General features: G+C 43.5%; 1 protein-coding gene across 16 annotated transcripts in view; it reads right to left on the reverse strand.

The window, feature by feature from the left end:
* The window catches only part of ABI3BP (ABI family member 3 binding protein), a 2,083,720-nt gene that overhangs the window by 1,036,842 nt on the left and 1,023,947 nt on the right, over nucleotides 1–22,931 (reverse strand). For 14 of the 16 annotated variants that reach the window (XM_069204834.1, XM_069204837.1, XM_069204832.1 and 11 more), the window contains exons 9-10: nucleotides 12,811–12,885; nucleotides 11,113–11,181 (exon numbers count right to left, since the gene is read on the reverse strand). The exons of the other annotated variants lie outside the window; for them this stretch is intronic. In XM_069204834.1, the coding sequence (XP_069060935.1) occupies nucleotides 11,113–11,181; nucleotides 12,811–12,885 (144 nt within the window). The remainder of the gene's footprint in view (nucleotides 1–11,112; nucleotides 11,182–12,810; nucleotides 12,886–22,931) is intronic. 16 annotated transcript variants of the gene reach the window in all.

The following is a 22,931-nucleotide window of genomic DNA, read 5'->3' on the forward strand; positions in this document are numbered from 1 at the left end:
GGCCGTCCGCCAAGGTTCCGCCGCCAAATGACCGCACCGCGGTCACAAGACCGCGGCGGCCATTCTAACATTTCCTCTGGGCCGGCGGGCGCTCTCCAAAAGAGCGCCCGCCGGCCCAGAGGAAATGCCCCTGCAACGAGGACGCCGGCTCAGAATTGAGCCGGCGTAGTTGCAGGGGTGCGACGGGTGCAGTTTGCACCCGTCGCGTATTTCAGTGTCTGCATGGCAGACACTGAAATACTTTGCGGGGCCCTCTTACGGGGGCCCCTGCAGTGCCCATGCCATGGGCATGGGCACTGCAGGGGCCTCCAGGGGCCCCGCGGCACCCCCTACCGCCATCCTGTTCCTGGCGGGAGACCCGCCAGGAACAGGATGGCGGTAGGGGGTGTCAGAATCCCCATGGCTGCGGAGCGCGCTCCGCAGCCATGGAGGATTCCCCCGAGCAGCGGAAAGTCGGCGGGAGACCGCCGACTTTCCGCTTCTGACCGCGGCTGAACCGCCGCGGTCAGAATGCTCGTGGGAGCACCGCCAGCCTGTTGGCGGTGCTCCCGTGGTCGGTGGCCCTGGCGGCCACCGGCCGCCAGGGTCAGAATGACCCCCATGGTTTGCTGCCTATGAAGTTGCACTCAGGGTACATAAGGTCCCTGAGGAGTACTGGGGGTAGCCTGTGGAAATGCATGCCCATGGTGAATAGGAACATATTCCTGACACAAGAGGCAGAGGATCAGATCAGGGATGCCCCCATGAAGGCAGTCCTTGTTCCGAAGTTTGGGCTGACCCCTAAGAAGTACCATCAGATGTTCAGGGACAGCCACAAGCTCCCAAATCCGTCCAGGGTGAATTTCTGAGATTAGGCCAGCAAAGCACCGAAAGGCTAGGTGAGGGTAAGCATAGTGGATGATTTGTACTGGGCTGTATAATCTAATTTTGAGGAAGCACATGCTCACTATCTGTTTTGCAGAGCTGCACCAACACCTGATAGAAAGCACGCTTGCTGACCCCAAAAAGTGTGCCTAGGGGGCAGACCTCTAGGTCTGCTTCAGAGTGTCAAAAAAGGCACTTGGGATTGACCACAAGAGGGTGGTCAGGTCCCTCCTAGGAGAGTGAGGCAGAGGTCAAGGGAGACACAACAAGTCCCAGGATAAGGGGGAAGGAAAGGGTTTCCATGCCCTTTCTGAAAAGAATGAAGGAGGTTCTAGTGGGTGGTGGCCCAGGATGCCCCACTGTCAACACCACTTCTTTGATTATTCTCAGCTTGGGCCCTAGAAGGGGGATTCTTGTCTGTCATAAGAAACCACACACTGATAGGACCGCTACAGGGGTAGCCTATATAGCCTTAGGGGTAATTAGTCCTTAGAAGAATAAGATAGATCATGCCCTAGTCTCACTTAGTTGGGGTGAACTCAGAGGGTAGACTGGTGATCCGTGGGAGTGGGAATCATCATTTCCACCAAGTCAAGGTGAATAGGGTCCCTGCCACTGCTCTGAGAGACATGGTGACCAACCAGTCCATGGCAGAGAGAAGGCTGGTTTCCCCAGAGCAGTACACCGGACAGGTGTGTAAGGTAACTCAGGCCTAGGTTCAGGTCTTTGTCCACCTGATGGCCCTGGTATCCCTGGAGTGGGGTAGGGAGGTGAACCAGAGAAGTGTCATAAGTGCCCAGATGTCCATTGATTGTATTCTGAGGAATGTGTTGCCACCCGTGATAGAAGAGCTAAGAGGGGTGGCCACCCAGGGTGCCCTGAAAGCTCAGATGTCTGGCAGACCCTTTTCAAATGGAGGGTGCAGAGGCCCAAATAGAGGGACAGGGGGAGGAAGGACTCACCCCTGACTCCTGCTCAGCCGCAGGGTAAAGATCCTGAGCTGGGTGTCCAGTTTTAGGCTACCACCTAGGACTGGTGGGAAGGGGAGTGGAGAGAGGGTGCCTAATACTTGGGGATGTTTTCCCCACTATGAGAAACCACAGAGGATAAAGGCCATTGGATTGGCTGTGGATATTGACACTGACACCTGTCAGTGGCCTCTGTTGGGTTCTGTCCTTGTAGACAGAGTTTTCCTTGGGTTGAAGCAGAAGTCTGATCCAAGGGGTGGGAGGGGCCTCATCACTTTTTTGGCCATGGTGGCACTGTCTTCCTACTGGGATGCTTCTGTGTGCAAATTAATGTTAGGAGTTGCACAGATGGGGTCCACATGTGAGGAGAAGGGCTCCCCATGGGTCATTTCAGTGGCTCAGGAGAGTGTAGACAGAGGATACAACTGAATTCAGAGCGGCAAAGAACTGACAAAAGCCTCTGCAGTGGAGGCCAGTGCCCATGTTTTATTACCTAAACAGGGAAGACCATCAATGTATTGATTGGTCCCCCCTGGGTTTAGGTCAGAACCAGTGCATCAGGGTATAACTGTAAAACCTCAGACACCAACTCTTCAGTACACTTCTGGACCTGTGGATACTCTCCCAGGAAGAATGACTGCTGTGCTGCTACAAGGACTGCCACTACTCTGGACTGCTGCTTCCCTGCTTTGCTGACCTGCAGCCCTCTTGCCTGGGGAAGAAGAACTGGACCTGCAACTTGATCTTGAACCAAGGACCCTAGAGTGACTCAAAGGGCTTGTTTGCTGGTCTCCTGATCTGACCCTCAAGGACATAAACACTCCTCAATAGTCCTGGACCCCGCTGCTGTGGATTGCTGACCCCCAAGTGGTGCCTCACAGGCCCTGACCCCTTGCAGTGACTCACAGGCTCTTTAAATTAAGCTTTTGGGCTCTTTGTGACCATGAACAGGCCTATTGGCATAGACTACGCTGTTCGCACTGAAGTTCAGCACGATGCGCTGCCAGTCCGCCTCTTCGCACTGCAAAGCATTGATTGCCCAAGGAGGACTGCCAAAGCGAAGCTCCAGCACACCCATCTGTGACGTCCTGCCCTTAGTGCTCTCCTTGCTCCCTGCAGCCCGCTCCACTGCACACAGGACTCTTGGAACAAAACTTGAGAGGGTAAAACTTTAGCAGGACTTATCAGGGACAGTATCTGACCCTCCATGCATCTCAGTCGGCCTGAACCTCTGACTTTGACTTGGTCCAGTGGGACCAGATATCCCTGGTTGGTGCTTTATGCTTTTAGACACTATTATACACTTTCAAAATGTGTAACTCCAGTTCCACTGATTATTTTTTGTTGTTTAGATATTGTTTTATTGATTAAATTAAACTCTATTTTTCTAACCTGGTGTAGGATCTTTTGTGCAGTGTTTTCACTGTTGTACTTTTTGAAGTGTTGCACACATACTTTACCCACTGCCTCTAAGTTAAGCCTTGCTGCTCTGTGCCAAGCTACCAGGGGGTTGAACACAGGTTAATTTAGGGTTTGCTTGTGCCTTTCCTTGACTAGGATTGTGGTTGCTCATTGACCAGGGCTCACACCCTAGTCAACCAATAATCCAGCTTCTAACAATAATGAACCAGGGTATATGGAGGATGCTAACAAGAGAGTGAGGGTCTCCATGGGGCATGTGTGCCATCCTTTCCACGGTTTTGGTTCTTTGTGCCTTCAAGAGACGTATTGAATGTACAGAGTAATGGACGACTGCTAGGCCACTTGGAAAGGTCATCAACTGCAATGCCATGAGCTTGTCGCAACCTTTGCACTTTTGAGTGAGGTTGCACCAGGAATGCAATTCAAGGGCAAGACGCAGCCTTTCACCTTCCCAAGGCCAATACAATGGGTTCTGCTCAGTGGGGTAAAAAGTGGCACCTGTTGTTTTGAGTGCCCTTAACCTGTAGTTGGCTTAGCAAATTATGTAAAGGGAAGCAGAATGCGTGTTGAAAGATTCGGCGCAGAGGTTTTGTAGTTTGCTTATCTCACATTAAACAAGTGTCTCCTCCTCCGGCTTCACATAATCGTACAGTTGTGATTATAAACGATTCCCTACGTGTAGGACTTCATGAATTTGCATATGCCTGGCAGCGCTACAACCATAAAAGGCACTGTCTTCCAACAATTCAAACTTTTGTTTTTAATTTTTAACTTATCATTTTCAGCTTTAAAGATGGCACTTCTGCCCACTTATTTCTGTGTGGCAGAGGGCACAGACGGCTATTTTTTAGCAAGATTTGAATGACTGCTGATACAAGATTAATTTCAGCATGGTCGACTGGTATCTATATTTTTTTGAGAAAATAACCCACTCTCTGCCCCAGCATATAGGATCATCCTAAATCAGAGGCACAAACCACACTTTGATTATCACCTGGGATGACCTCAGGGCAACCACTAATAATGTTGTCACCTGTCTCCTACGGTATCTCTCTTTTTCCTTTGACCCAACTCGTGTGTTTACATAATACGTCATAATGTGATGTCTAAGTGCTTTAGGCAGAGTAGTTACTACTCATTGAAAATGGTATTAATTTTACTAACCTCTGATGGACTGAATTACCTTAGTCAGGGAATAAACTCCCTTTTAACTTGAAGGAATTAGATCCATTCATCATCACCCCATAAGATGCGCTACACTGGCAATCTTGCACTAGTCTAGACTGCCAGGATTGTATTTTATCCTACCTCTCAAAAAGATTACACTTAATTATCCTTCCTCTTTTCACATCTGCACCTTTCATGACTGCTGATGGCATTCTTTAAGGTTCCACAGTAATATTTGCCCACTTCAATGCACATCTTAGTTCTCTATTCGCTTTTATCAAATCCTAAAACTGTGATGCTGATACCCAAATTATAATAAAGTCTCCTCAGAAAATGACTCCTGTTTTCTATGACAATGCTTTAGAGCAGTGGGCTTTTGCGTGCGCTAAAGCCACCTCATATTAAACTCATGTAAAATCGAGTACCTCAAATGTGAATCTGGCACAGACAAGTGTGATGTCACTGCACTTTAGACCAAAGACTTGCCACCCAGATGACCATGTCAACTGAAGTGAGGAACTTGAAAGTAATCATGGGCTCAGACCTCTCCATCACTCCACAGCTAAATCAAGTAACCAAATCTTTCTTCTACATCACGCAAGCCTGAGCTGCAACTTGCTATATTTTATTTTTCCAAATAGCGGGCAAGCAGCCTAAGCATGGTCCAGTTCCACCTAGACTATGCTAACAGTTTGTACATCGGGCCACTCTTTTTCCTTACGGTGGGCTCCAGCAATTCACAATGAAGTCACCAGAAAACGTATACACCTGATATCTGCAGCTAAATCACTCCATCCTTCATGTTCTCTGCTGGATTTCTGTGGCAAAATGCATCTTATTGTATGTATCCCCTAACCGACCATTCATGGCTCTGGACTAATCTTACACCTCAAACTTTGCACCTACTTCAAAATATGGCTCATTACATCCCAAATGGCCCTGCTCCACATCGTTTAAAGATTTAGAACGTCTTGCATTAACAATACATCATTCTTTGTACCAGGGTCGGATTGGGATCACAATTAGGCCTATGCACCCCCCAAAAAGTGGCTCACATTCCAAAATCTTTATATATTCTCGCTATATAGTTTTATATAGCGAGAACTCATCCAAAAGGCATTGGAGCAATTACCATGAGCGCCAGCTACATTGTGCAAGATCACATTCATTTTTATTTTAGGTAAGGAGAATAAGGGCCTGATTACAACTTTGGAGGAGGGTGTTAATCCGTCCCAAATGTAACGGATATCCTGCCCACCGTATTACGAGTTCCATAGGATATAATGGACTCGTAATACAGCGGGTGGTATATCCGTCACATTTGGGACGGATTAACACCCTCCTCCAAAGTTGTAATCAGGCCCTAAGTGATTTGCTCAGAGTCACTGGATGTTGAACTAATGGTAGAACTCGAACGTACTTCCCCAGTTCGAATGTCAGCAGCTCTGAGACCATAACTACTACATCCCAAGTTTATTTTCACTGGGACAGGTTACCTCACAGCGAGGCCTTAGCAAACACTCCTGCATCAAGGCCTAAAAGACAACACTTGGCCGCAGGCATTGCCACTTCTGTTACTCACCCCCTCCCCAGCTCACAATAGCCTCAGGGTATGACCTGGTAGGGGAGGGAGTCAAGTAAAACACTGGGCTGCTGATGCTACTCCAGGGAGGCTTAAGTAAGAATTCCCCCTCAAGGCCCCTACGTATTCCCACTGACGCCCACCATAGCTTGAAATTGATGGCCCAGTGAGGGAACGGCCGAAGTGAGAATTCCCTAATGGACAGAACAATACATGCTCCCCCTTTCGCAAAGCCTCAGTTTGACAGCATGGCAGGGGAGTGCCCATAATACTGTTGACACATTATAGTGGTCTGGCAGTGTCCGAGGGAGGCAGTAGGTCTCTGTGGGATGTTTCACAGAGGACCTAAAATCGGCCCACAGCTGACTCTGAGGCACTGACTCATTGGCCAATGCCCGACTGCCTGGCTTCCCAATCCGACCCTGCTCTGTATAGTCGGTCAACATCGGGATCTCTCTTAGAGAAAGAGTAAAGATCCTTCAAAAGTACCTTGCATTCAAAAGAGCTGTAAGCATCTGGCTGTTCTTAAACACCTGACACTCACTTAAGCAGGACAAGAGAAATATGTTATGTATCAACAAGTTTTGTGCCACCTACTTAACTTCATGTCAAAGTTCAGCAACAAGTTGACCCTAACACAATTAGACCACCCATCTGGACCTCATGCATGACGCCCAATCCTTTCCTTACAGGTCACATTGTAAACCCTCACCCAATAATGTTACCATCTAGGGAAAGCTGACAGTTAAACTAGTTCAAAATGTGTGTGTGTGCAGTTTGCAACGAGTTGTAAATGGCCCTAATGTGGAAGAGGGCATATAAAATCCTCCCCCTCCCCCCTTTCAACCAGATTTAAATGCCCCGGACAGTGTGACTGGATGGAGTATCAGGACAAAGAGCGATTATTTTATTGTTTATGGTCTAATAATACAAATCACATACTCCTCAAGAAAAAAAAAACATTTGGGTGGTATCCTTACAAGTTCAGTTGTGAGAGACATACACTGCTTGTAGTAGCAAAACCCAAGATATCTAATTACTTTTCAGTGAATGCACTTTTTCAGAAGGCTATCAGCTTCAAAGATCGCCCACTTTGTGACCAGTGGTTAGTTCGACTATTTCTAGGCTGCTGATAAATGGCACACGTTTTCCAAGATCCGCTGCCATTCCTGTTGCCGATCAAAGACTAAGGGGCATATTTACAGGCGGCTTGCACCACTGGTGCATCACCTTTTGTGACGCACCAACGGCCCTGGATGCAGACCCATACCCGCATGGCCATTCAAAGCCACTTTACATTGGCTTTTCATGGCCTTGTAAATATGCAGTAAGGCAATGCAGTGCAAGTAGCTGAGTTGCCTTACTCTACATCAAAGAGGCGTTCTATGGGCGTTGCAGTGGACTTTGGACTTTGAACACCCATGGACTTTGATGCATTCACTGATTTACAAGGTTTTCTAAAGCTGGACATGTGTCAAAAGCCTACTCCCCCCCAGGGGAGACGAAACGAGGAGAAATAACTTTATTTACTCTCTTTTTTTTTCCTTTTTCTATGTGTGCTGCATTCTACAGCTCACATAGGAGCAGAGAAATGCCTCTATTGATTGTTTGTGTGCAGGAAGGTGCCCCTTCCTGCACAAATATAATAATTCCCACAACACAGACTCTCTTGTACCATGGTGCAAGAGTGCCTGCATAGGTGCATGACAACCAATTGTGCACCAGTGCAGGGAAAGAGGACAGGAATGCACTGTATCTCACAGGTACAGCGCATTCCTGCTCTTTTCTTTTGACACAGGGCAGTGCAGCAAGAAGCCTTGCGGTGCTGCCCTGTACAAAATTATTGTAAATAAACCCCTAAATTTACTTTAGATTATCTCGATGTTGAGTCTTTAGACCCCTCTAACTTACACTCTGTGCTTGCCTTTCATTGAGAATTCATATTTGTGACCCTGCAAGCTGCAGACAGGTTGTCTAGAATTGAGACTTGGTTGCACATGCTCTTCCCATATGTTGTGTTTGCTATTTCTTATCACAACATCCTTCAGTCATATCCGACTCACCTGTGCCACTAACAATAAGTAGTCTTCCGCACCTTGTGGGCACTCTTCTGGTGTTACTCCAAACCTTTACATGTTGAGTGTTACCCCTGATTGCCGTTCTCAATGAGACGATTAGGTAACAAAATGACATCATAGGACCTCACCTCTAATTTCAGTTTTTAAAATCCTAAAACTTTGAGTCGTTGATGGGTATTTCTATGTTTTGATTCCCCTGGTCTGTCTTTCACTTGCTATATTATTTAGCGTTGTGTGTTCAGTTTCTAGACAATGTTATTAAGTTATTGTTGTCTGGATTGTGAAGAAAGAGAAAGAAAGAAAGAAAGAAAGAAAGAAAGAAAGAAAGAAAGAAAGAAAGAAAGAAAGAAACTACCTTCAGTGGCTTCTATTGGCAGTATCAGTATCAGTGGGTTTTAAGACAGCATAGTACTATTGACTTACTGGAGTGCTGCTCCATTCTCACTTTTATGCCTTTCTCTCGCTTGCTCTTAGTAGCTTGTGAAAATTAATTTATGCACTTCTATCTAATTCAAATACATCTCCCCCTTGCCTATTAAAAGCTAAAATTGAATTGCCCGGAACCCCAGGCTACAGAAGCACTAAAACTATTCCAAACACCTAACTTTCGATGTGGGGCCAGAGCAGGGAAATCAGATGCTTCATACATTAGTTTTGAATGGAAATCTAGTAAATTCAATTATCACAGAATTATGATATCCAAGAGTTTGCCAGGGATCATTCATCTAAAAACTCAAAGGCCTCTATACATTAAATAGAATTACAAATATTCCTGACCACTTATATATTGCTTAGAGAGTGATGGATTGCTCTCAATGGCGTTTCGATCCCATATACATGAGGGATCATCCTTAGGACTTTAGTAATTATTGACCTGTGACTGAGCTGAATAAACTCCATGATACTTGTATTGTGCATCTCAAACAATTGTATCACAGAAATTGTGGCACCTCACTGATTATTACTGGATTTGATAAATTGATTGTTGTTTATGGTTAGTTTAGTAGAAATAACTTTACACATACGAAAAGGGTTTGCTCTTCTTTTTTATGTTGACCATAGGGCCTGCCGGGCCCAATAGTTTGTACTATCAAAATATCTGTACGTTACGTATATATGGGTATGTGCAGAAATTAAAGTGTCAACTTAACATTTGTGTACCTTAACACTATATGTATATATATATATATATATATATATATATATATATATACAATTCTGTACTTACTTATGAATACAAACCTTGATGATATTTTGGTGGTCAATATTCTTGCTACAATATTTTTGGAACACAATATTTAAAACTCGATATTCTGATACAATGCCCATAAAGAACTATTAGGACATGACCTCCAACAAAGAAACAGATAAAAGGCCTCAGTAGCATGGGCCAACTCTACACCAACGACAGTGCATTTATACAAATATATAGCATTTTTACAGTGCATACTTAACTACATTAAATGTAGCTCTGGATGAGTACTGAGTTATAACGATGCAATGGGATCTTGCAAGCACCCTGAGGGGGTGGATGAGGAGTGTTAAGAGTGGCATATTGTGTTTCAGGAGGGAAGGAGGGGTTTCAGTAGAAAGGTTACTGTGATGAGACAGGGATGTGACGCTCTTCAGTCAGAGTCCTAATTCAATTGGATAATTTCAACAGTACAAATCACTAATAAATTCACTAAGCACAGAAACATGATTGAAAGCCACTCTTTAATGACCAGGGTCAGTCTACCAAATCTTAATGGTTAAAGGCACTACTTCATAGACTTCTATGAGCAGATAATATTCAAACATGTGTAACCCACAGTCAGCAAACGGGGAGATGAGGGAGGGTCTTGTCAATAGCACGGAAGATAATCTGATTGCTGATATCCTGAAGAGCCGAACGCTGTTAATACATCCTGATATTTGCAGCATGGAATCCTGTGGACCACAAGGCATTTTCATCATAAGGACCTATGCCCTTCAGTTATATTATGATTTTAGAAAATTAATCCAAGACAATCTCCTACCTGCCATTTTCTTTTCTCTTTCCATTACAAAAATCAAGAGTCTCAGTCCTGGAGCATTTTGGTGACAAAAGCTCAAGTCTTTGGAACATTCTTCGATATCAGCCCTGGCCTATATCCAGTACATTTATGTAGCTAGCTTTCTAGTTGTATGCTTGAAATATCTCTGGGAATTCCCAGAAGTCAAACACAGCCACAAGATTATGGCTGTAAATGCATGACTTTTTGTGAAATGAGCTCTCAATCTTGTGAAAATTTGCTTAGCTGTGATTTAAAACACAGCTGACATCAATTTACTGGGTCGTCACATTAAGGGGAGTTGAAATTTGTAAACCTCAAATGTACACATTCGTAAGTAGGCACAAATTCAAATCTATAAATTTCTGCAAACTAAATTGCGATGTAATCCACATTTATTATATTTTGGTGACCTTATTGTTTCATTGCGCCAAAACTCATTAAAAAATGTATTCCCTGCTGATTTTGAGTGCAGTTCCCTGAAGTCAACAAATTAGAAAAATAAAAACGGCCAAATAACAACCCCTGCACAGCTAAAAATTAGTTTTCAATATATGATGACCAATTTTCTATCTTCTGAATGGATTCAGGGTTTAAATTAGGTACTTCTAGAATCAAGCAAATCTCAAATTTCACGAATTTCAGTACAAGAAATAATTCCTGGGAAACAGCGTGCGCCCACACACCCCCACACCCCCACACACACACAAACACACATACACACACAAACACACATACACACACAAACACACATCTAATTGTTTCTCACCATTCATATATCCAAAAACGTAGTCCACTAATTTGGCTGCAAACATTTTTAACTTAGCATTAAAACAATCCATAAAAGAGTTGATATTTCTGGGCAATTTGCAACGTGGCAATAGTTACCAATCGTGTTAGTCACACAAACACAGGACCTTTGACAGGACTGATATAAAATACCCTTTGAGCAATTCAAGCATCTGAAAGAAGAATATTGGGATGCCTGATGTATTTACCAGGTGTGCTCAGTGACAATCCAGGAGATGGAGCATATTCAGAACGTTCCGTCTGACTTTCACTGTACACTGTAACAGAAGCAATGGTTAGTTCTTTCTTTTCGGCATGGGTATGCTTCATGGCGCCAAGCTGCAGATGGAGCCATCATGTTGGCATGCTTTGAGCCAGAGGTACCAGAGAGACAACAATACCATTCTCCAGGCATGCACGTCCTAGCAAGACACCTAGGATTGTTCTCTGTCCTCAACATCCAACTAAAACGTGCTTTCTCAGAGCCAAAGCTTAAGATAGCGCTTGAACGTGCGCAGAGGGAAGACAGACAAGCTTATGTGATCTGCCGGTATACAAGCAAAGGCACTCAGCCCCTCGTTAAACAGCATAAATATGCAAAGCATTGAATGAGTTCTAGATGCTATCAAATTGCTATTTAATTTCCCTTGTCTGTGATTAAGAATATCTGAGGTTACGACGGTGTATTATGTTTGACGCTATGCGCCTGATATGTTTGCAGATGCCAAGAGCTAACTTTTTCTCTTCAAATAATAGTCCCGAGGCACTACCAATGCATTACAATGCAAATACCGGGTTTCACACTATGGAGAAGAGTATGATTCTTTTCAGAGACCTTGTAATCTATCTAGCGCGACCATTTGGCAGTCACATTAGGCATGATCCTCCCTTCCTGGTTCCCCAGAACTGAAATAAAACTGGAAAAAACAAAATTGGCTGCAACTGTACTATAACACACTTAATATACTGCTCATTTAAGCTCTGCTTTAAATGGAATGAAGGGTCTGGCCACAAGCATTTTAAACTGGTGCTATTTGATGTCATCTGTGGCAGTGCTTGGTCTAAACACGTTTTACCACTGTATTTATGAGAAAAAAAAATCCGGAGTTGGTAACTGTTGACAAGAATGTGTGTATTTGTTTGTTTTGTGGCATTTTATTGTGGTGGTATGTTCTCTTGTTTTTGTGCTGTGTATTTTATTGCAATGTGAGTTTGTGTGTTGAATTAAGTTTTTGTTCCGTGACTGTTTTGTTGTGATTTGACCTATCATGTTTTAATTGTGTTGTTATGGTGCTTTTTTGTGTTATGGTGTTATGTTCTATTGTTTACGTTAGACATGTCAACAATGCTGCTACATTTCCAACGAAAACCAGCACATGCCTTTAAATTCTCTGTAACAAGCAACAATTTACCACCGTCTAAGGTGGTAAAAAAGCACTGCACCAGCTCTTCAACTAATCAAGACACCATTCAGCTCAAAACAGTGGCAAAGACTATCTCCTAACTTAGCGCTCCCCGTGTTCACTTACTGTGATAGGGCCAACACGTCTGTGCTACAGACTGTCCTATAATGAAGCGACTGAGTTTAAAAAAATATTATTGTTCCTCACATAAAGGTGTCTGAAACCCATCTGGTCCAGTCCACACTATACACAACTGCATTCAGTAATTGAGTATGGAAGGGTTTGTCTGCACAGCACTACCCAATCTGACATTTGTAAATATCTAGTCCTCTCGTGTGCATGAGCTGAGCAGGACAAGAAGAGTAGCAGTAGTCTGTAGGGGAAAGTAGGGTCTGGCGTAAAATGCAGATGTAAGCGCTGCTAAGCACAGTATGCAGAGAAGTAGCAGCCATCTTAAGAGGCAAAGAATGATGGAAAAAGCAATGGTGGCAAAAACGGTGTTACCCGGAAAGGCCTCTGATTTTTTGGAGACAATAGGCAACGCAGGACGTTTAGTTCCAGGGAGACTTTCAACGGCAGCTGCAATGGAAAAGGTCTCGTCAAATGAGAAAAGAAAATTCTTATTCTTTGTATATAGTTTTTCGGACAATCCAGAAAGTGCTTCTTTCCGGTAACATGTAGCATAGAAACCACACCTAGAAGCGGATAAAGTATTAAAAAGTAGTCCATATATTGGGCAGCTCACACACTTTGGCTCTCCTCATTATATACTGCTTGCTGATAAGCTTTTAGGAGGATCGTTAGGGCCCTGGATCTCTGTCAGGTACCCAGGGTCACAGTGATTTACTCTATACCACAAGTTAGGTAACACATACGGGATCACACAAAAGACACTATAACTGAACAAAATATAAATATAATGAATATTAGATGCAATCATGATTTTCACCAGTTACTTTTCTCTGTGCTTAATTTGTAAAAGAAAAAGAGCTGGAGCCCAAAGTTTTGCTCATTAGCCCTTGGACGCACTATTAAATCTCAGAGGTCTGGAATAATAAGGCTGCATAGTCTTGATTCCAAATTATGCCTCTTTCATCCTCCACCAGTCACTTTCTGTCCCTTTCTCTCACACTTTAAAGTTCTTTTCACACCTGCTTTGCTTCTTTGTCACTGTATTCCTGTCTTTCTCTTGTACTTTCCGTGCCTTTTTGTGTTTTTCTTTCTCTTGCTCTGGATCAAAGTCTGTTGAGGAAAAATAATGTATCTGTTCCAAAAAAATCTGGGCCGTTGGATCCCACCTGCACCCACCAGCTAAAATTAATCATTGGCTTTCCATACTGACTACAAAATACTCTTTTGCATATTTGCCAGATGCTAAATCACAAAAATCCTGAATAAAAGCACAATGCCTAAAATTCAACTAAGTACCATCCTTAGAACTCTTGCACTAGCTACATATTGGTAATCTATGTGCAAACTCTGTGAGAATTTTAAACCGTGACAGGGAGAAGAAATAGACAGTTGGACGATTTGTCTGGCTCAGTGGCGTAACAAAGGCTGCCGCAGCCCCCAAGAGCAGGGGGGGCGAGCTCCAGGGCCCCACCTCGGTTTAGTACCTTGGCCTGAGAGCTCCTGAGTGAGTTTGGGGGGGAGCCATCCTTGTACTTTACAGCCCCCCCCCCTAAAGATTTGTTACTCCACTGGTCTGACTGCTTTGGATTTCAGGGATTGGGGTGAAAGATGCTTATAGCGTTATTTCCTTTATCTGGTCAAACATTAAAATCTGTTAATTGCACTTCCCTCATAATGCACCCTCCCCTTGAGGCCTCTAAATGTGGCAATTTGAACAGTGGGAGGCTGAGTTATAATGTACACTGTAGCAATAAAGATGCAAACTACAGTGCCTGCTCCAGAAGGCTGCCTTTCAGAAAGAAGCATATATTTTCAATTGGTAAATATTAGGTACTTTAAAATAGTCAAATAAGATTTATTCACGAGATGAAACTCTATTGACTAATGCAGAAGCTCTGTCCAACATTCCAGTGTTAGCTTGGTCTTAAGGCTCACTTATCAGATAAGTAGTAAAATAATGTGTCAAATATTTTAACGGTCTCTAAAATCACCTGTGTTTCTCGATCTTGTTGGAGTGGGACCAGTCTCATTGACATAAATAATATGAGTAGGATTTATTGTGCTAGGTATCTCAATGCTCACAGTGTGAATCTGCTGGATATTTACTAACATTTGATGCACCGCAACGTTGTAAGGCAACTTGCGCCACTGCTTCGAATGGAGAGGGCAGGAATATCTACCAATATATTGGGCATTCCTACTGTCTTTCTAAGCTGGTGCACTAATGGCTGCAAGCACCAATGCAGGTGCAGCATTACAGGCAGGATTGTTTTTGTGCAGTAAAGGAACAAAATAAACCTCGGAGGCCTATTCCTTTTTCCACGTGCTGCTCAATGCAGCACACTTAGAAAGAGGAGAAAACATGAAGAAAAAAACACATTTCTCGTTGTTACTCTTCACCCGGGAAGGTGTAGGATTTTGACGCATTCCCAGGTTTACTAGTCTTGATAAATCTGGGAATGTGCCAGAATCCATGGGGAGGCGCATGGAAAAAAAACACGCTGTGCCCATGGAATGCCTTCCCAGGGCAGAGTAACATAAAATAGTGGCAACTTGCGCTGCCTTGCATTATTTTAGATTTAGTATGCCAGGCAGTGCCACATAAGGTGGCTCAGCATGACACAGTATATCTGATTTATGGGCTTGTGGTGCCCTTGCATCACCTTGCGTGATGCAAGGGCAATGCAAGCGTTGATAAATCTGGCCCCTGGTGCTTATCACTGTACTTAGTACCCCATGCTGTAACAGTGTATGAATATGTAGTCCATATTTACAACTCGGACTTATCATGCCTATGCTGTTCATGTTCAGATTCAGAGCGGCTATATAAATGTCCTATTAATCTACAAAAATCGGCAGTCAAGTTCGTGAAACCCCTCGGTGTAGATCCTCTTTTGGGAAGAACTCGTCACTGATTATTGCCTATATGATTAAGAGGTGGCACTGAGTTGAAGCGAACCGACTCAGTGCTTGGCCTGAGGGCAATTTGCTTAGCGCTCTTCTGTGAGTGGATAAACCAAGAATTTATGCCTTGATTGGCCTTGCTACAAACACATTTGATCACACAGTTTTGGACGTTAATGATATCATAGGCAGTAAACAAACATGACACTTGCAGAGCTGAGTTGAATATTTTGCTCTCCTGCTGTAATCCCGTCAGTTTATACCCTGCAGTTGGCCCGCCCCTTCACTATGATCCGGTGAGATCCACTAATATATACCCCTCTATTTGATGTCCATTCATACCATTTCCTTTTAGACACTCTGTGAAGATTGTTTGGGTTGATGCAGGCCCATGCTTTCTGATGCACAGGCCTGGGGCTCTGTATACTCATTTTAAATTGCCAGTTTCTTCTCATTCAGAGCGGCCCATTTTGTTATGGGCCTGACCTGACATTTTACAAACCAGCAGGCTGTGTCTATGAGGTGTGCAATATTATTAGCTAATGCTATAAAAATGAAAATACGTGTGTAATGACACCTTTCAAGTCATATATACACACATGTGCTGTGAAGCTGGAAATTGTATCAATTCTTCTTGACATACACCAACAATCTTTCGGGAATTCTCAGGCTATGACTGGTTAATGTGTTTTTTGTCGTCCTCATAGCTATGGGCTGTACATGGCTCAGATGAAGCATCTCCTTCACTAGTATTCCTGTTAGTCTGTTGCCTTTGTTTGATGGTATGTAGCGGGCTAAAATGTGAGTGTTTCGTAGACTGGTGAATGATACGCCAGAATGTGAAAACAGAATTGGATTATTTCATTTAAATCAGTAGAGTTTAAAGCTTTATATTTTCATTCAAACATAAAACAATAGGTAGGGCTTATTCAGAAAGGTGACAATTGGAGTTTCAATTAAATGAAAGAAAATCTAAGATATTTTTTGACAACCATCTAGATTGCTGGATTGGATAGGACTCTGTCCACAGCAGGGATATAAGCATGAGAATGTCCCCAGCCTCTGTGTGGAGAAGAAGGGACAATGGTAATTGAAGCTCACACCTCTCCGGTGTTCACTGGTTTGCTCGAGTAGTGTCTCCACTAGCTGTGCTGTGGGTCTCTCTGTTATTTGTTTTTTTGAAAGCATAGAATTTATTTTATGTAGAAGTGGTAGACATGCTGTGGAAGGTCTGGCCAGTGAAATCTCCCGGACCAGAAGTCAGGTCTAGCGAGCTTTTGTTTACATCATACTGTAGAGAAGTAAGGTAGTTAAATAGTTTAATCGTATAGATTAAGTCATTTACAATAAAAAACAACTCATACACACTCATACCGAGATTAAAATAAAATTCAATAAAATACATTAAACAGCATTGAAGTCGCTCCCCCATTTCCTGAAACTAAAAAGACAATCAATCACCACCACACTTGTCAGAACCAATGAAGCTTTTACAATGCAGCTAATGGTTCTATTCGAAAGACATTAAAATCAGTTTCCATGACAAATAAATAACTCTGCCCTTCGACTCTAAGAAGCCTGGTTGGTTTTCTCCTTAAGTCAATCAGATAAGGACATAAATAAAAACATACCAAATTGTTTATTTTAATTCACCTCATAATTGGAACCCGTATTTTTTAAGGCCAAGCCGCTCCAAGCTCCTTTAAACGGCACTATTGACGTGTATGTTAAGCTAAAGCATAAAGATAAGTGCTTATCTACAGTTGTCAGAGAAGAGTCTAAATACGCTTATCTTACAGTTGTCAAAGTATCCTGTAAAAAACCGGAGTTTCTATATATTGAGCTACGCGCTTCGTCAATTTCAAAGGCATCTTGTTAATTTATTCTGTTAATGAAACACTTGCATAACAACGTATATTGTGAAAGTAAATGTTCCCACGGCGGTAACTGATATTCATTTATCACTATGCCGACATATTGAAAGAGGGGTGACTCTTGGAGTTTGGTATTACATGCACTGGTATCACTATTTATCAAGGCCTTTAGTATGTCAACTCCCCAGTCTGCACATGCCTATATGTAATTAGCCAGTAAAATGTCAACTATAGCTGATACCACGGTCAGAGTCTCACCTAGTACTCTATGTGCATACACAGCTATAATTAGTTTGATGCCACATGTTATTCCCACAAAAGAATGATAGACGGAGAGCTAACATTTTTCAAGCACTCACCCCCAGGCACAGATCTGGGTTTAATCCATTGTTATTTTGCTCCCCATGTCACCCCCGCTCCCTGGACTGGGAACAAGCAGCCTAGGACCAGTTTCAGGTTATCACCCATCATCAGCCAGGCTAGCTTGAGTCCAGTGGCATAGTGAGCACAGAACGCACATCTAGGCATACCCTTCCCACTTAGGGCAACTTTAGCAACACAAAAGGATGATGGACGGAGCACTGAAACATTTGAAACACTCACTCCAGTCACAGATCTGGGTTTAATCTATTGTTCATGTGCTCACCGAGCTACCCCAGTTTGGACTCAGCCATATGCAAATCAGTCCTGACCCTGTTCCCCATGGGGAACTGATTTGCATATGGCTGGGTCTAAACTGGAATGGCATGACAAGCAAAACACACTGATGGATTAAACCTAGATCTATGACTGGGGGAATGGTTGACTTGTTCTGTGTTCCGTCCATCGTCTGTTGTTTTGGTATTTGTCACCTTAAGTGGGAAAGGTTTTCCCAGACATGGGTCCCGTGCTTGCTATGCCACCAGATTCAAGCTAGCCTGGCTGATGAAGGATGATACTCTGAAACTAATCCCAGGATGCTTTTTTCTGGTCTAGGGTGTATTTGGTCTGGCAGTTCGGGCTGGCCTGTTCCCATGGGGAACAGAGTCAAGACTGATTTGCATATTGCTGGTTCCAAACTGGAATGGCATGACAAGCAAATAAACTGATGGATTAAACCCAGATGTGTGACTGGGGGTGAATGTTTGATTTGTTCTGCATTTTGTCTTGTTATGAGTTACTACCGGCTTAAGTTATGGACTGCTTTTACTCCTAGAAAACATAATAAGACTCCTGCTTTTTTAAGCAAATTATTCAGCTAACATATCAATTTTGATTTTTAGTTTCAGTGAATTTCTGAGATTGCAATAGTTGTCTTTGTGCACCTACTGGTATCAGGGGTAATAAAACAAGGCCATCCACATGGGCTATATCACAAACTTTGATGTTGTGCAGTTTAGAAGGGTGTCCATGAGAAGTATTTAAGATGCCAGGTAAACCGGTCAAAAGTAGCAAGAACAACAGGTACGCTCATATACACTTATATATGTTTCACACCATTTGTTGTCATACCTTTTGAAGAAAGGCTTTCCCCATCATGGATCTCACTTCTAATAAACCTCTGAGAATTCAAATCTATTAAAAACAGACTTATAGTAAGAAGGTGTTTTAGGAGACATCATTGATAGCCAGGGAGAGGTTTAAGGGTACCCACCAATGTCATCTTGGCCTAACCCTTCATCTTACCATCCTGGACTAAAGCTACCCTGCACAAGCCTTAAGAAAAGAAGAGGTATATTCCTCCTTCCCTGATGAAAGAAGAACTAAGAGAGCTGTTCTGGCTTCTGCTGGTATGCCTGCTGGATTAACACTTGCTATCAGGGTTACATCAGTTAGCCTACAGATAGACTCTAAGTCCCACTGTAGTATTTGGTCTGCTCTGGTCCCTGCAATCTGCCACTAGAGCCTCCCTTCCAACACTGAATTTTCTGGCAAATACAATTTCCCAATAGTGCCTGATACATTCTCAAAATTCTCAGTGCCTACCCTATTAAAAGTTGTGAAGTGTCTTCTAACAAGTTTCCTGGTTTGTATTTATTTCGCACAGACAGACCCAAGTGAATAGGAGACTTTAGAAACTGTCCTCAAGATTTGAAAAATACCATCTAGTTAGTACAGTTTGTGGACTTTGACAATCATGGAGCGGTAACTTTACCACAAAAAAAATCTAATTACTTTCTGCAAACATCCATTATAAAACAATTGGTTCTGTGGCACCCATCCAAGAAATCAGCATGCTCACAGATCGAGAAAGTCCCAGAAAGTGCCTTCACCTGCTGGGAGAACATCAGAGTCCACAAAAGTTATTCAGCATAATGCCTGTAAGTGCAGGCCAGGTTTATAGAGCCTATGTCAGATAAAATTAATCAGCATCACCCAGTGGAACGGCGGAAACTCATTAAAATCAACAAAAAAAGAACACTGAGGATCATTCTGTGACCTCACCTCACATCTCATCTACAAAAAAGTACAATCTATTGGTTGTAGCTTTTGACTTTAGAATTTCATGGTTTGTCACGGGAACCCACTTAGAATTTCTGGACTTATGGAAGCCTGCTCAAATGCAACTTTCCACTTTGCTAATCTTGTTTTTGCTCCAAATTGAAGACTCCGGCCTCGATTCTAAGTGAAGTGGTAAATGCAGATTTTTGTGCAAGTTGTTGCTAGTTCTGGGGTTGGAATTATAAGGGATTTTTGGTAAAAACCTCACCCCAATAATTTCCCTCAGATACCTTTCGATGTTGTAAACCCCATTTCCACATACAGTTCCTTTTCTACAGAGAAAACGTCACCAAAACTGTGACAGGATATCTGTATATCATATAACTGGTTACCTTAATATTTCTTCCTTAACCATCAACTTTGACTGAAGGTCAAACGCGAAAGAAGAAGCCTTTGGCTGGCCTTTACTCACTGCTGCATCAGATGATGTACCCTGAGACCCCCTGATGTGCCACAGTCAGACTTTGGCATTTTTGCCTTCTCCCCTTCACTTTGATCAGCCACTATTTACCTTTGTTTGTTGTAGGAATGCTTCACTTTACACCATAGTTTTTTGTTATGCAAGTCAGGTTGAATGGGAGCTCATTTAGGGGGTCATTCTGACCCTGGCGGGGAGCACCGCCAACAGGCTGGCGGTGCTCCCACGAGCATTCTGACCGCGGCGGTTCAGCCGCAGTCAGAAGCGGAAAGTCGGCGGTCTCCCGCCGACTTTCCGCTGCTCGGGGGAATCCTCCATGGCTGCGGAGCGCGCTCCGCAGCCATGGGGATTCTGACACCCCCTACCGCCATCCAACAGGATGGCGGTAGGGGGTGCCGCAGGGGCCCCCGTAAGAGGGCCCCGTAAGAGGGCCCCGCAAAGTATTTCAGTGTCTGCCATGCAGACACTGAAATACGCGACGGGTGCAAACTGCACCCGTCGCACCCCTGCAACTACGCCGGCTCAATTCTGAGCCGGCGTCCTCGTTGCAGGGGCATTTCCTCCGGCCCAGTGTTAGAATGGCCGCCGCGGTCTTGTGACCGCGGTGCGGTCATTTGGCGGCGGAACCTTGGCGGACGGCCTCCGCCGTCCGCCAAGGTTAGAATTAGGCCCTTAGTGTTTACATGAAGACTGAGGCCTCTCTCCCCCTTGGTCTCTCTGGCAGATTCCCAGAACATACCTTCATTTTTGCTGCACACTTTATACCCGTGGGAGTTCTCTTTCTCATCCTCTACTTAAAACTCCTACATCGTCACTAGATTTTCTCTTTATCCTCACTCAACCCTTTACACTCCTCTCTCGTCTACCACCACTATTGCATAAATTACCCATGATTTACTATTTTTGCATCTTGCTACTAAATTCTCTTGGGGCTCTTCTATCATGCAGCCCTCAGGATCCGTGATGAGTCGCACCAGGTTACATTAATCCGGGATGCTGAGGTTTGATGCGTATCCAAAATCCTTGCAACCAAATGAAGACAGAAAGTCCCTACAGGGCGAATGAAAAGGAAAATAATGTAACAAGGAGGTCTGGGAAATATTAGCATTTCTACACGGAGAATGCTTCTGTGGGATACTATGCTGAGCATGAAAACATCATGGCCTAGTGAAACAGAAGACATTTACAAATTGCTTTGCGTGGGAATGGCAGAATTTGAAATCTGTGCCTCCATATCTGCTCTGTTTTGCATTAAGAAATCAGCATTAATGTTGTGATGCACATGCACAGTTTCTTTTCTTAAGGCAAGACTTTTCAGCATGTAATGCAATTCATGACGCCATGAAATCAAGCAGTACGATGCATACGTACACCAACAGCACACTCCACTCCACATGATAGACAGTACAATGAGGGTTAAAGAATGCTTGGAGGCATTCGCTTACTTGCCTATTTCTTATTCTGGAGGGCTATTAAAATGTGGTTATTTCATCACTCATGAAAAAGGAACATGAATGTATATCTCCAGCTAGTTACCCAAAAGTACTGAAGCTGAGCCAGCTCTCCAGTCTAACCACAATGCTTTAAGGGGTGCATATGGAACTGCTTTAATTCCCATCTAATGCAGCTCTCTCACGCTCTGGTATATTAAGCTGCCGCCACAGATATTACAACCAGCTCTTCTAATATAGGATAGCTTGAACAATGCAGTTCACCAACCCGATCATCTCACCCTTTGAACAACATCAGAATGCTTAAATCACAGCATCATGATTACAGCTGTATGTTAAGAACCACATCTAAGACCTCTCAGAACAGTGTTGCACCTACCAGGTGTACAGACAGGATTTCTGTATTTCGGAATTGCTTTGCAGAGTTGGAATTGTGTGTAAGCTGGACAACGCCTAGTTTTGCTTTAGTATATGATTGTTAATCAGATTGCTGATTGTTAAGTACATTTTCACTGGGCTTGTACTTTGTGCAGTTATTAGGGACATCAGCGCTTTGCCTCAGGAAACATTGTAGGGTCAGCCAGGGCAGCAAATGGCTGCAAGTTTGTGATAGAGTATTGGGTTGCTTTGACTGAAAGAGGAGTGAGTTGGGTAGTCCCTAAGAGTTAGGGTTACAGAGGAAGACTGGGAAGGTGCTCTATTATTTAATAGTTAGAGTGTGAGGGACCACAGAACCAATCCCCCACTCTTCCAGGAACTTTACAGCCAAACAGAAAGAAAGCCAAAGGAAAGATAAAATATAAAACAACCTGTAGTGGTTTTCTGGGATGATTTCTTACCCTATTTACATCACCTCCCAATGATAAAACATACAGCATGTAACAAATGCATGTTTGTGAGTATGTAAAACAACACCTCATGATGCACATATCAAGTGTTAAACCAATTCACCATCAAAGTTTTTAATAATCGTTGCATTCTTGTATGAAAGTAAGAATAAGGAGATCCTACCTCGGAAATGGGTCCTACTAACTGCAAGCTCTTCAAAGCTGCCCCTATTATAAGGGGAACTGCTATTGTGGTGCCTTATGCTTTTATGTGCACCCCCATCTGTCACCTACTCAGAAGATATTGGGGCAGATTTAGGAAAAGTGGTGCTGCACCTAGTGCAGTGCCGCTTTCCTTGTACCCCTTAGCGCCCCCTACCACCACCATGTGTGCACCGTATTTGAAATACGGTGCACCACGGTGCAGGGTAAGGGGCAATAGCGTAATTTTTTATGATGCTATTGATGTACTCAGCAGGAGTAGCACTAAAATGTTGGCAATACTGCTGCAGAGTACATAGGGGCCAATTAAATAAAA

The sequence above is a fragment of the Pleurodeles waltl genome, chromosome 8 (assembly GCF_031143425.1).
Source record: "Pleurodeles waltl isolate 20211129_DDA chromosome 8, aPleWal1.hap1.20221129, whole genome shotgun sequence".
Taxonomy (NCBI): domain Eukaryota; kingdom Metazoa; phylum Chordata; class Amphibia; order Caudata; family Salamandridae; genus Pleurodeles; species Pleurodeles waltl.